Source organism: Heteronotia binoei, chromosome 12, assembly GCF_032191835.1.
Source record: "Heteronotia binoei isolate CCM8104 ecotype False Entrance Well chromosome 12, APGP_CSIRO_Hbin_v1, whole genome shotgun sequence".
Classification (NCBI taxonomy): Eukaryota; Metazoa; Chordata; class Lepidosauria; order Squamata; family Gekkonidae; genus Heteronotia; species Heteronotia binoei.
The window spans coordinates 42751892-42766885 of NC_083234.1; the positions used below are offsets into that span (position 1 = coordinate 42751892).

The 14994-nt window shown below is 46.6% G+C and overlaps 1 protein-coding gene across 3 annotated transcripts in view; it reads right to left on the reverse strand.

Moving 5' to 3' along the window:
• BMP1 (bone morphogenetic protein 1) overlaps positions 1–14994 on the reverse strand; it is a 197947-nt gene that overhangs the window by 32975 nt on the left and 149978 nt on the right. For all 3 annotated transcript variants that reach the window (XM_060251045.1, XM_060251044.1, XM_060251046.1), the window contains 3 exons: positions 8039–8141; positions 6244–6360; positions 4510–4655 (listed from right to left, as the gene is read on the reverse strand). In XM_060251045.1, the coding sequence (XP_060107028.1) occupies positions 4510–4655; positions 6244–6360; positions 8039–8141 (366 nt within the window). The remainder of the gene's footprint in view (positions 1–4509; positions 4656–6243; positions 6361–8038; positions 8142–14994) is intronic.

Below are 14994 nucleotides of genomic sequence, written 5' to 3' on the forward strand. Positions count from 1 at the left end.
GAAGATCCTCTATCTTCTGCTTGATGTCGGGTTGAAGATTGGTGGATCTTAGCCAAGCATGACGACGCAAGGCAACTGAGGAAGCGAAGACGCGGGAGGAACAGGAGACCGCATGGCGAATTGAATTAATCTGTTGTTTGGAGACCCTGGAGAGCTCAGAAACCAGGGCTGATGCTGTTCTCTGAGAGGAATCAGGAAGCGAAGGTATCAGTGGTGTGAATTGGTTCGCCAGATTAAAAGTATAAGCGGCGAAATAAGCTAGATAATTGTTAAGCTTCGAGTTGGTGGAAGCGAGTGTGAAGATTTTCCGTGCCAAGGTGTCTAATTTCCTCCCTTCACGATCTGGAGGCGTGGGATGTCTGGAGGGTTTGGTCTTCATGGCAGAATGAACAATAATAGAGTTCGGAGCCGGATGTGAGGCGAGGAACTTAGCGTTGGGGGCATGGACTCGATAGAGGGAGTCCAGCCTCTTTGAAGTGGGGGGTACGGAGGCGGGTTTGTCCCAAGTCTCCTGAAGACCCTCCAAGTGCACCGGTAACATTGGAAGCAAGGACCCGGGCGGAAAGTCCGACTGCACCAAGTCATGTACCATGTCCGACACTTTGGGGGAGTCCGCCTGGAGAGGTATTTTCAGTGCCTCCGCCATCGAAGTAATTAGGTTGAGGTACGCCTTGGATGCATCCGACGGAGAGAGCCGGAGCTGTTGTGCGGGGTCGGAAGGGATAGATGGAGAGTGGTCTTCCGAATCCGAAGAGGCTGGGGACTCCCTACCCGAGGAAGATCCCGCCGTGGAGGGAGAGGGTGGATGAACGATCGGTTCCGAGATGGGAGCTGCAGGCTCCGAGGTCTTGGGAGGAGACCGAAGTCGAGAATCCGGGGCCACGGATACAGTGGCAGAAGCGGTGCGGGGTTTGGCCACGTCTCGGTACCGAGGGTGCTCCCGTTGTTGACGCGAGGAGCCAGCCTCTTGCTCAGATGATAGAAGGCGGTTAAGGAGTCTGGGTGAGTACTCGAAATGGCTTCGAGGGTCACGAAGTCGAGAAGGGCGGTCGAAGTGGAGTTGAGGTGAGTCCTCGCGTCGGGTTGGGCGTGCGTAACGAGGCCGAGGCGAACCGCCATAACGGATCCGTGGAGTAGCGGGATCCCGATGGTAGTAAGAGCCTGAGTCCTGATATCTGTGATGGACGTCCCAATCGGAGTGCGAACCGGAATGGTGACGAGACCGACCCTGTCGAGGTGAGGGCGATCTGGAGAGGGGAGAGTATTCATATCGCCGTCTGGAGTAGTAGTCTTGCTGTTCAAAGTAGATAGAGGAACCGGAGTCGTGGCGGCTGCGCGGAGAGCGTGATCGGATTCGAATCCGATGGGAGGAGACTTGAGTTGCCGATTCACGGTACAGCGGAGAGAGTGCAACGTCGTGGAAGGAGTCAGGACGCAAAGATGGGCGTAGATAGGTCTGTGTCGGGTCGGTGGTGCGGTCGGGTTCGAGGATCTCAGAAGGAACCACGCTATGTACTGAAGGTGATCGCGATCGAATCGGAATCACCTCCACGGCCGTGGAGGTGTGAGGTGTAAGCCGAGGCATGTCGGTGATGACGTCAACCGGGGTCGACAATTCGGACGGCAGAAGTGGTTGAGTCGAAGTCGATGGAGCAGTCGAGGCCATGGTGTTATGGGGCTTTATGGGCGCCGAGTCCGCCGATTCGGAATGGCGAGCCGATTCGGAATGGTGAGGTTTCTTCGGCGCCGAATCCGAGTGTCGAGGCTTCTTAGGCGCCGACTCCGATTCGGAATGACGCAGCTTTTTCGAAGATTTATGGCCGGTTTCGGCGTGCTTCGAAGGTCGTTTCCCGGACTTGTGCGTCTTTTGAGACTGAGGCGCGGCCGGGGAAGCCGAATCTCCCGCTCGAGGTGGGGGAGGCGGCGAGTCGGAGGTGGGCATAGCCCGCAAGGAGCGTTCTAAGAGGAAAGCCTGTAGTCGTGCAGCGCGGTTTTTGCGTGCCTGCTTGCCGAAGTTCGCACAATGCGGGCAAGCGTCGACTCGATGGCCTTCCCCGAGGCAGAAAAGGCAGTGACTGTGGCCGTCTGTGGTGGGGATTTTAGCCCCACAGTGCCTACACTTTTTAAAGGTAACCTTCCCTTCCATACGCCCCGGACGGTGGGGGGGGGGGAGGGAGGGAGGGAACGGTTGGAAAAGGAAAAGAAAAGCGCAGAAACGGTGTATATTTTTTTCTTTTTTTTTTTTTTTAGGACGAAAAAAGGGGAAAGAGAAACGATACCAGATAAAGCGGAGAGTGAAGTCCAAAAAGGAGATGAGCTGAGGAGAAGACGAGCTAAGGAAGAGCGCAGCGAGGAAGGTGTTGTCCGGGCGGCGGAAAGGAAGAAACTGAGTGGAATGGGCGCTCCCCCCCCGCTCCAGGCATGCGCTGTCGCTGCCTGCTCCCCAGGGCGGGAGGGGAGCGCGCCAAAAGCGCTATAGGCGAGCTATTGGAACTCCGAGGAATGGATTCATTGCCTGCGGCAAGACCCATGTGTGGGACTGCACAGAGACCACGAAGAAGATCCTATGATTTAATGCTTACCCACATAAAAAACTCCCTGTTTGTGAAAAGCTAGTGTGTTTGGGAGGAATGATCTAGTATGATTTCCTCCCTCAAAGCAACTCTATGTTCACGGCATTTTTAATATATGGGAACAGTGAAACGTGATCCCCTTATCTTGCATTCTTGAAGGGTACAGTACATCAGAAAAGATCAGCTATGATTGGGCCTCACCATACAAATTACAGAATACGAACAAATTTTCTATTGACTTCATTCATGTTGCCTTCAAATGTAACTCAAGCAGTGTCCTCGCTGTTGCATGAGGTCCTGAAAGGAACTCCACAGATCTGCCAAGCATTATTTATTTTATACTATACTTTCTGCCTTCATCAAGGCTACCAAGGCAGCTAAAAAATTAAAAACACACCTAATAAAGAAACATCTTAAAGCCATTAAAACCAACCAAACATACATCATTCAAATATATCATCCAAACAATTAAAACCAAGCTGGGAAGCCAAGTTAGTCTGTCTGTAGCAGCAGAAAAGAGCAAAGCTCCAGTAGCTCCTTAAAGACTAACAAAATTTGTGGCAGGGTATGAGCTTTTGTGAGTCACTGCTCACTCCTTCAGATGAGCTCACAAAAACTCAAACCCTGCCACAAATGTTGTTGGTCTTTAAGGTGCTACTGAACGAATACCAAGAAAAGTAAAGGTACAAAAACATAACGATGAGGAATCACTGAGGGAATGATAGCTGAAACAAGAGTTCACCCACTGACAGAAGAAGAGCAACAACAGCAGGGGCAAGTGAGCCTTTCTGGGGAGAGAAGTTCCAGAGTTCCGGCACCATGACTCAGCAGGCCCTCTTCCAGGTTGCCACCTGCCTCATCTCAGAAGCCTGGGAAGATGACCACAGCAGTCAGATAAGTTTGTGAAAGAGCAGGTGGTTCTTCAGGTATGCCAGTCCCAAGCCATAGAGGGCTTTAAAGTCAACACCAGCACTTTGAATTCTGCCCAGAAATGGCCTGAGAGCCAGTGCAGCTGGGCCAAGATGGGAGTGATATGGTCTCTGCAGCCTATGCCAATCATCATCCTGGCTGTTCATTCTACACCAACTGAAATTTCCAAACACTTTTCAAGGAGTGCCCTGCAGTAATCTAATCTACATGTAAGCATGACATGCACTGCAGTGGCCAGATGTAAGCAGGAAAGGCTCCAGCTGACTAACCTGTCAAAGTTGGTAAAAGGCACTCCTGGTCACAGCTTTCACTAGGCACTGTAATCACAGCTGTCACTGTATGCCTGGGTTCAAGAGCAACCCAAGCTATGGACCTGTTTCTTCAAGGGCAGCACAACCCCAGAACATGTGACACCTTAAATCCTGGGTCAGACCTTCTGTTCACTAGTGATTAAGGTTCTGCTTATTAAACACATCCATTTCAAAACTTCCTCTAGGCATGGGTCCAGGGTTTCTATTGCCTCTGCAGTACAGCAAGACAGAACTGAGTGTCATTCACCTATTGGTGACAACCCAGCCCAGATTTCTAGATGACCACATACAACAGCTTTATGTGGATGCAGAAAAGCATAGTGGACATGATAGAGCGTTGTGAGACCCCACAGGCCAAAGGGCTGAGCAGCAGTGGGACCAGACCCACTGCACATGGTGCCTCTCAGTCCCAGTCCAGAAAGGTCCATGATTGGTGGCATTGAAAGCTGCTGACAGGTTGAGGAGAATCATATTCCCTCCTTCCATCTCCCAATATAGGTCATCTTCTTAAGGCTGTTTCAGTCCCATAACCAAGTCTGAAATTAGACTGCAAAGGATGCAAACAATCTGCTTTGTTGTCTTCTTGCCAGTCTTACTAACTAGAAGGCAAAAGCCTATGGACCAGATCCATTTTGATATTACAAATAGGAACAATCAATTTACTGGGAAATAGCTTGTAGTGCCATGTTTAGTACCTCAAATGCCTGAAAAGCAAGGCCCACGTGGAAACCCTCTGAGACAGTAATCTTCCAGATGCATGCTTTATTTGGCCGGTAATCATCAGGATAGTTGGGAGATTGGATATGCCCATTGTCTTTCTTCATATCTCCCCCACAGATTGCTAGAAGAAGAACACAAATGAGTGAGAGCCACACCCCATCCAAAAATCTTGTTTCCCTTCGAAAAGGGTTGTCTGCTTCTGAAAATATATGACCCTTCAAAGGGACCACTTAAGACAGGAGAAATACACACAACTGTCTTATTAAAAGAACTCACATCAAATCTATGCAAGGTGATGGGATCTGTAAATGGGATACTTATACACACATAATCTGCAGAGGTAGAACCCTTGTTCAATTATCCATCTCAGTTGTAAAACACATCTCACAGCCAAAAGGAGGGAGCTGTAGCAACTGCCTTCTGCCATCTGAGAGTCAGAAACTGACCTGCAGATGGGCAAAGAAGCAAACATCCATGCCAATGGTTTTCTCATCTCCATTCCCACTGCTATGGATAAACCCAGAGAGAAAGGGTCAAAGCAGACATGTTGGATCACAGATCTTCATCAGTCTGTAAAAGGTACATTGTGTGTACGCCTGCAATTCAGACTAGAATCAGGGTAGAAGGACAGAGAGGATTTAATCCTTCAAACTTCTGCTCAGTTTTGCTAATCACCAGTAGGGTCTCCATGTTTTTTATCAATATTTTAAAGGGGGGGCGGGAGTGTCCTTTAAAATGGTCTTTTTTCTTTCTTTTAAAATGTTAACTGGGCAGGAAGCCTTATTTCAATTAAGAGATGAAACTTAGCCCCCCCTCGCTTTTCTCTGTGGCCCTCTTCTGAATCATGTCTGCAAACACAATTTACATTCTGCAGATAGATGGAGATCTGTGATTGTGTCTGTTTTGATAGAAGAGTTCTGGATGGTGGAGGGCTGGAGAGAAGGTAGGAAGAGCTTCAGAGCTTTAGGAAAAAGGCAGGGAGGAAAAGCTAGAGACACACAAGAGAACAGGGACAGGGACACAAGGATGGGAATCCTCTGTGGTAAATATAACTTTTGTATAGTCTCTCTAGTTCTCCCATGTTTTAGGGCACCTAATGCATTATGCTCCAAGTAAAAGGGGTCAGGACCTACCCCATCTGCAAATGACCTCCCATCTATGAGGGAAGAACATTTTTCCCCAATACCCACCAACCATCTATTAAAACCAAAAAGTAATTAGAAATAGCACAGAAAAAAAAGAATGACAGTAAAATTTCTGCTGTCCAAAATTACACAGAAAAAAGACTCCTCATTCTCCTCTTACAAGAGAGGAATAATTCTCAGTGACAGTTCACTTCATTCTCTTCTATTGGGATATGACTTGATTTTGGGGTTGCTAAGACAAATTTTGTCATGGTGCAATGTATTTTTGTGGACTGCCTTACACTGCTCCCTTTGAATCCTTAGGAAAGGCAGGCTGCAAACTGAAATATGTAATAAATATCCTGCCAGCCCTAGAAAACCCCCAGGAGCCTGGTTGCCTTGGAACATAAAAACTTGAAAGAGTTATTCCAATGTATATAGGTACATAGGCTGTACCCTTAAAACAATGATTCTGGCTTCTAAGTAATTTGAAGGGTTTTCCTGCTCTGGCCATGTCCTCTTCTTCATTGAAATCCTCCCCATCCTAGCACTTCTGCCCAGGTTGAGTAGGAGAAAAAAAAGCACCTTCATAGACTGCAAAGAAGCCTTTGCCGACCCAGTTGCTGCTGCTGCGGAATTCTATCCAGAGGCGGCTGTCACTGGAGAGGATGGACTCCGGGAGCTTATTTCCACAGAACCTACCTGGAGAAAAACCACACTTTATTGGGTATGTTTTTTGTATCTCTGGGTGCTTTACTGCTGAGTAGCAGAACTGCACTTCTTTCTGTTCATGCAGTCACATATATCCCAGTTCCTAAATTCCATTTTCTTCCCCAACATTCTCAAACTCAATTAGAATCCAATGGCACCTTTAAGACCAACAAAGTTTTATTCAGGGTGTGAGCTTTGGTGTGTAGGCACACTTCTCAGACAAACTGAATGAAACTTACCAGTCCATACATATAAGGCAGAGAAAATGAACATTAAATTAGCATACAAACGTACAATATAATGAAATCTAACATATTCAAACAGAAACAACAAACTAAGTTTTAAAGGTCATCATTGTTTAAATTTAATTCCAGCGAAAAACACATGAAAGCTCATACCCTGGATACAAATTTGTTGGTCTTAAAGTGTCATTGGACTCTAGCTTTGTTCTGTTGCTTCAGACCAACATGGCTACCACCCCCCTGGATATATTCTCAAACTCACACATTGCTAAAGACTCCAAACTCTACAACTGTGGAAGCTTTTCCTTGCAGAATTGTGAAACAGATTTTTAATCAAGGACAGGCAACTCGCTTGGCACAAATGCCAAGGAAAAAATAAAGCTGAATACACCCATGAAGATGGTGGTGTGCAGCAAGCAAAAGAGGGAAGAGGCAAGAGCTGTACTTGGCCAGACACACTGGGAGCAGGCTGAGCCTCAGCACCGCCACCAGAGTCCCAGAGGAGCCCCTTGGATCTAATTGGAGACAGCGCAGGATAAAGAGGCAATGACACGCACAAACCAGGCCCCTTACCTTTTCCCACACCACCTGCCCCAACAAGCACTGCCAGCATCCTACGGTCTTCTGCTAATTGCTTGAGCAGAGAACTGCCCTGGCATGCTGCGCAAAATAGTTTCATATGTTGTTGCTTGGCATGTATGCTGAGGGCAGGCAATCTCTGCTTTACATGAGAATAACTACTCACATATAGTTGGAATGGACTTCTAAATATCAAATTTTAGTGGAATACCCCCTACCCAAAGTATTCCTTACAGAACAGTAAAATTATAGTTTCACCTGCTGTCAGCTAAAGAAATAACAAAATGCAATTCAACACATTTTATTTGTTAAATTAAGTCTTAACGTACTGTCAAGGAAACCTTGGAAATGGCAGAGGGTGAATGAATAAATGGAGGCAAGAATGACAAAAGGAACTTTTCCATCTCTCAGTATTTATCTGCAATCCATAGGGAAGGAAGATACGGTCCCTCCTCAAATAGTAAGAAGGTTGAAACATCAATCAAAGTAGATTATCAGAGCCAGTGCTATGTAATGTTGGACTAAAACCTGAGAGACCTGGGTTCAAATCCCCACTCGGGCACGAAGCTCACAGGGTAACTTGGAGTCACCAACTCTCAGACTAACCTTCCCTCACAGAATTACTGTGAGGACAAAAATGGGGTGCTCCCCTGACTGAGTTAAAACATATAGAAGAGCCCAATTTGCCCTACTGACTGATGGGAGGTCTGTGAGCTGGCATTTCACTAAGAGTCCAGAGAAGATGAACTTGAGAGTCTTTTTCAGTCTTATAATGAATGTCTCTATGAGATCTAGACATACACCACAGCTTGGCTACTGTTGAACCCAGATGTATTCCTGCTGGTTACCTCGTAAAGCGGCCTTTCTCCAGAACCCGTCTCTCACCTCCACGTAATCATACCAGCATAACCGACTTCGGTACAGATCCAGGGATGTAAAGTTCAGCCTAATCTGGGAAGCAAGCAGAGATTACACCACCAGGAATAAGCAATACATATTCAACTATCACTTAAGCATGTTCTGCAAATTTTCAGATTCCTTCATTCTTCGAGTTGGTGATAGCAGCCAACTAACAGTGGCAGTGAGTATAACCGTTGCAGTTCAAAATGTATAGCCTGACCCAGCCACATAGCCAAAACAATGTGGGTGGAGGGACCCTGTGGGAAAAAAAGGTGGGGGAAGCCGTAGGTCTTGGCTGCTCCTTCCCCCCAGTGGCTAGCCCACCCGGCCCCAGCTCTTTCTCACACTCTCCCTCCCTGTCACTATCTCTTGCTGCCATTCTCCCCAACCAGAGTTGAATAAATAAATTAAAAAGGAGAGTGGCGGTAGTGGCTGCAAGAGTAGTTGCGGTGGGGCCAGCAAGGTCACGAGAGTGCTGGGGAGTGGGGTGGCAAGAGCAGTGGTGAGGAGAGCAGGGCCATGAGAGTACTGGGGAGAGTGGGGAGGCGAGAGCAGTTGCAGCAGCGGGGAAAGCGGGGCTATGAGAGTGCTGGGGAGAGTGGGGCAGCGGAAGCAGTTGCAGTGGCAGGGAGAGTGGGGTGGGGAGAGTGGCAGCGGCCAGAGTGGGGGACCATACAAGTGGAAGGAGGGGTAAAAGGATGGACCATACAAGTAGAAGGGGGGTTTGGATGGAGTGGCCTTCCCTCCCCCGTAGCTATGGGCCTGGCCTGACCTATGGAAGAAATAATATATTCTCTCTTTAAATATATACAGTGTGGAATTAGGGAACCAATATGCCTTCCAGGGGATTTTATAGAATAAAGTTAGAGTTCAGGGCACCTTTAAGACCAACATAGTTTTATTCAAGGTATGAGCTTTCCTGTGCATGCACACTTCCTCAGATACATTGAAATGGAAGAAAACCATTCTCAAGAGAGGTCTTTCCCAGCTCCCAGCAATCCACCAAGATATATACATGGATCGGCCTTATAATGAATCAAACCACTGGTCTATCATGATCAGTACTGCCTACTCTGATGGGCAACATCTCTTCTAAGGTCTCTGGTCTTTCATTCACCTACTTGCTGCTTTAAATTAAATTGGAAATACCAGAGATTGAAGCTGAGGCCTTCTATGTGTAAAGCGGAAGCTCTACCACTGAGCCACTGTGTTAATGTATTATAAACTGCCTTATTCCATCAGACTTTTCCTCCTGCTTGACACAGGACTGTCTTCTGACAATACTAAACAGTTGAATAAAGTTATCTGAAAATCAGCAGGAAGAAACAATCACATTCAACTCTGCAATAACCAGGCCCAGTCTTCCTTAACATAGTGATGCCTGACTGTATCACTCCCTCCTTCTTCAGAATACAGGCAGCTCCAGAGAAATTCTGGCAGCTGTTAGTTCAATTTGTTTACTTCTAGGTGAAGAAGCCAGAGCTGGAAGAAATCCCAGTCTCTGCTGACCTTGTAGCCATTCAAAGGAACGCAAAGGCTGCTATAGCTTTCTGGCATACATGCCATATGAGTGCTTTTTTCCAGCTTAGGGTTGTCGCTTTTTAAAAAAAAAATCATGCTCCTGTACCTTTAAGAATAGTTTGACACACAGAAAATTAGTAGATGAAGCTCTTTATCAGCTAAATCACTTTATCTCAGAAGCTTTACCTGCGAAATTCCTGGACTGTGGTTACAATGAAATGAGCCAATCCAAAAGACAGTTTTGAACGCATGAAGCTGCCCTGTCTCTTAACTTTTTGACTCCTGGGATCTCAGGCATAGCAAGTCTTTTCTTTTCTTTGAGATTTTTTAAATGGAGATGGCAGAAATTGCACCTGAGACTATTTACATGCAAAGCACATTCTGGGCACTTGCTTGAGTATGCCCTATCATTCATCTGCACTAGATCTTTAGAAATTCATTTAGACCTCCCAATTTTAAAATAGTTCCAGAAGCTCAAAATGAAAAACAGCTGAAATCAAACTCAGCTCTGATTGTTGCGACTGCATGCTGTCCTGGGCTGCAGGAAGGAAAAAGCCTTGTGCACTGGCCTTGGCCCCACCAACCACCTATGCCCGGGCTCCAGGTGAGCTTGCCAGCCCCAACAAGACAACTTACAGGGGCAGCAAAAGACAGCAGCGATTGGGAGGAGGCAGTCGGAGCCAGCAGAGGCAACACAGCCAGCGGGAGTGGAGGATGCGCAGCCAGCGGCAGGGCTGGGTGCAGAGTTTGTCTGGCAGATGGGATGACAAAGGAGAGGGAGACAGCCAGCACTGAGGCTCCCAAGACTAGGAAGCAAGGGGAGGCCAAAAAGGAGATGGGAGGGCACGGAGTGACTGGCTGCACTACCAGAAGCAGTGCCACCCCACCCTCTGCCAGCCAAGAAACTGCCAGGGATGAAGGATGTTAGCACCAGGCACTTTAAGATAGAAACTGCTGATGCTACATTATGTAACTCTAACTATACTAGCTCAATGAGAAGCATGTGAAGCTAATGGAGGCATGTGAAGCCAATTAAGTAGGGTGGAACATGATAGGCCAGCTCTACCATAAGAACCAACAACCTAGTCCTTAGACTTTGCCTTGGGTGGATGAGGAGGAAGGAGTGTTGGAGACGTGTTGAGCTATTTGATCACAGAGACTGTTACTCTGTCCGTTTGACTGATGATGGCAATGACCCTGGTATGTGTAGACTAAGATTTGGACTTGTGACTCTGTACTTCTGACCTGACTGGACTGACTAACTGTGCATTGACTGCTTTGGACTGCCTTTAACCACTCTTCTGCTGTAACCCCAATATAACTGTTTCAACCGGCTTACTGAGTTGTGTATTTGTAGACTATTTACTAGAGGCTGCTCTTATCAGCACACTCATACTGCAGGACTTCTACGCACTACTGACATCGGTTATGGGCCCAGCGTGGTCTGCAGGAGAGTAAGCACTGTCTGCAGCAGCACTCGCCAGAAGGTCTACTCGTGAGTAAGCACAGTTTGGGGCGTGGCACTCTGTTTGTGTTACAGGCAACTATGGAGTCCAGTGTGCATATATCTGGCTTCTTGATACAGAGGCTTAATGGAGATAATTTTGCAACATGGTCAGAGGAGGTCACTTTACTGCTGAAGTTCCAGGGGCTGTGGGAATACGTGGCACACCCCCCGGACATAGCTACACTGCATGCCGTGGATGATGCCGAGGTGATTGCAAAGCATAAGAGCAATGACGAGAAGGCGCTTGCATTGCTAGGCTTGACCTTGGAGGATTCACAGCTCATTCATATTAAAGGGGCTGATACAGCCAAGTCGTGCTGGAATGCACTGAAGGCTATATATGAAAGAGAAAGTGTTGGGGCACACATTTTCTTAATGAAAAAGCTCTTATCCACACGTCTGGAGGCAGGTGGAGACATGATGACTCATCTGGAGCACATGACTCGAATGTTACACCAGCTGCAGGACAAGCAGGTAATTTTTACTCCCCTGCAGCAAGCCTATATACTTCTATGTTCCCTGGACAGTACGTATGACCAATTTGTGGCTAATCTTGACATTATTCCACAAGCTGATATTAACGTGTCCAGTATCACCCAACGCCTGTTGAATGAGGCTATGAGACGGAAAGACGCAGCTCACTTTCATTCAACAATGAACACGCCTGCCCGGGAGGTACTTAAAGGGGCAGAGTGCAAGGCAGCAGTAGCTAAAACAAAAGCTGTGCGTAAGTGCTACTTATGTGGAAGCACACAACACCTGCAACGCCAGTGTTCTTTGAACAAGAAGAAACATTCCTCCAGCAGCAGCAGGCAATTCATGGTTGACAGTGGTGCTACGGAGCACATGGCAAAGGACAGGAGGCTCTTTGAGACTTTTACTCCTACGCAAGGTCAGAGCGTGAAACTTGCCAATGGGCTGACTGCCAATGTAGCTGGGAATGGACTTGTCAACATCCCGAGCCTGGGGAGGAAATTCCTAATGCTCAATGTTCCAAGTTTAAATTATAATCTGTTATCAGTTTCTGCATTGACTGAACACAATTATAAAGTTTGTTTTACAGCTACTGACTGCAATATATGTACAGGTGGAATTACTGCTAAGGCTAAGAGGAAAGACGACCTCTATTTCCTGGAAAAGGAGCAAACAGTACAACATGTGAGTACTAATGAACCCCTGCATGATAACTGCATTCATCTTTGGCACCGCAGGCTAGGACACCTTAATTTCCAGGCAGTAAAGAAGACGCTTCAAGCTGCTGGAATTAAGACCAAGCCATGTGGGTGTTATATTGACTGTGAGGTGTGCAAGGCTGTTAAATCCAAAGCGACAGCAACCATATCTCCAAGCAAATTTCAGTCCAATGAAATACTCGACCTGGTGTTCCTTGACCTAATAGGACCATTCCCTACAAGGAGTCTGGGCGGAGCAAGATTTGCATTATGTATCGAAGACCACTTTTCAAGGTATGGATTCTGCTACCTACTTAGGTCTAAGTCAGAAACATTCCAAGCATTTCATAATTGGCTTCGGTTTGTGCACCGCAAGACAGGGAAGTACCCTAAGACTATCTTAAGTGACAACGGTACTGAATTCTGTAATGAACGGATGATTGCTCTGTGCAGGAGGCACGGCATTGAGAGGAAATGCACTGCTCCCTACCGACCTCAGCATAATGCTTTTTGCGAACGCAGAAATCAGACCCTCACCAATATGTGTATGTGCATGTTACAGGACAGTAATCTACCAATGAGTTACTGGGGCGAAGGCATGATGTGTGCGTCGCATGTATTAAACTTGTCTTGGTCGTCAGCTACAGGTATGAGTCCTGCAGAGGCGTGGTACGGCAAGAAACCTTCCTTAGAGCATGTCAGGATATTTGGGATTCCAGCGTACGTCCATATCCCTAAGGAGCTCAGAAGGAAAGGGAAAAATAAGGCAGTAAGATTGCTATTTGTTGGCTATACTAACAACCATCGAGCTTTCAGGTTTTGCCACGATGGGGAGAAGAAAATAACGACTAGCGCATCGGCTAGCTTTCTTGAAAAAACTGTTGGCTGGCAGCGAACGTCCTCAACTCTAATCATTCCGGCAGGAGTGAAACAAGAGCCGCTACCCGTTCCTGGGAGGGGGAGGAGGAGCCCGTCGCCCAGCAACAGAGACATCAAGGATGAACCGTTAACTCCTACATCGCCAGGAGCCGGTGTTTCTCTGCAACCTGAGATGGCAACACAACAGACTGTGTCTGATGAGGCTGAAGAACCAATTCTTCGGCGGTCCACTCGAGAAACGAGGCCACCTGATCGCTACAGTCCAGGACAGACATGCGCAGTGATTGCTGAGCCGTCGAGTTATGAAAGCTTGCAGCACCTATCAACAGATGAGCAGGCTGGATGGCAAGCTGCAATGAAGTCTGAACTAGAATCCCTGCAAAACCAGCACGTCTATGAGGAAACGACTCTACCTATCGGTCAGAGACTCATAGGGTGTAAATGGGTATTTAAGTTGAAGGCTGGCACAGATGTTACTACGCAGTACAAGGCCAGACTTGTAGCCCAAGGGTTTTTACAGGGGGGGCAAGACTATGACGAAACTTTTGCGCCTACATTGAAGGCTACATCACTGTTTTGTGCTCTCACAATTGCTGCCAAACAGAAATGTTTAGTTAGGCATCTTGATGTGAAAACAGCATACTTACATGCACCACTGAGGCACAATATATATATGAGAAAACCACCAGGGGTCTCAGATGATGGTGATAATGCTAACACTTGCTGGTTGCTTAAGAAATCCCTGTATGGATTAAAGCAATCCGGGTTCGAATGGAACCAACATTTGGTGGATAACCTTAAAATGATGGGTTATAAACAAGGAGTTGCAGATCCCTGTGTGTTCATGAAGGGAACAGGGGAGCAACGTTCCATCATCTTAATATTTGTTGATGATCTGGCACTGATATGCAAAACTGCCAAGATAATGAATGATGCCATAGATGCTCTGAAAGCAAAATTTACTGTAAGAGATCTAGGTGAGATCAGGCAATATGTTGGATTGGAAATTGCTAAAGTAAATGATGGATACAGGGTATCACAGAGGGCAAAGATATCCCAATTACTAAAACAGTTCAAAATGGAACAGTGTAAAGGGGTACAAAATCCCATGCTACCATGTAATGAATCTGAATGTGAACAGAGTCCACTGTTTGATCAAGGAATATATCAATCCCTGATTGGAAGTCTGTCATATCTCGCAAATTGGTCCAGACCGGATATAGCCATGGCCACTAATGTTTTGGCTAGAGCTGTTAAAGATCCTAGGCAAGTGCATTGGCTAGCAGCCAAACACATATTGAGATATTTAAAGCAAACCATAGACTTAAGTTTATTCTTAACACCTACTGGTGATCTTGATATGTACGCCTATGCGGATGCTAGTTTCGCAAATGATCCTAAAACTAGACAGTCCACAACAGGAATGGCTATCTTTCTGGGTGGCGCCCTAATTGGGTGGAGATCACTGAAACAAAAACATGTGTCTCTGTCCACCTGCGAGGCAGAATACGCCGCATTAAGCGCAGTGTGTACAGAAATCATTTGGTTTAAACAACTATTGTTGGATTTTGGTATATGTCACATGAATCCCATTGTTGTGAGGGAAGACAATCAGGCAGCTATCCAGTTAGCCACCTCTCATGGAGTCAAGAGTAGGTCTAAACATACAGATGTACGCTTTCATAATGTTAAGCAATGTTTAGAGGATAAACTGATAGCACTAGAGTACTGTGAAACGAATGCCAATATCGCAGATCTGTTTACCAAAATACAAACCCATGTAAAGCACAAAGAAAGTTGTATAGCTTTAGGACTCAGAAAATGA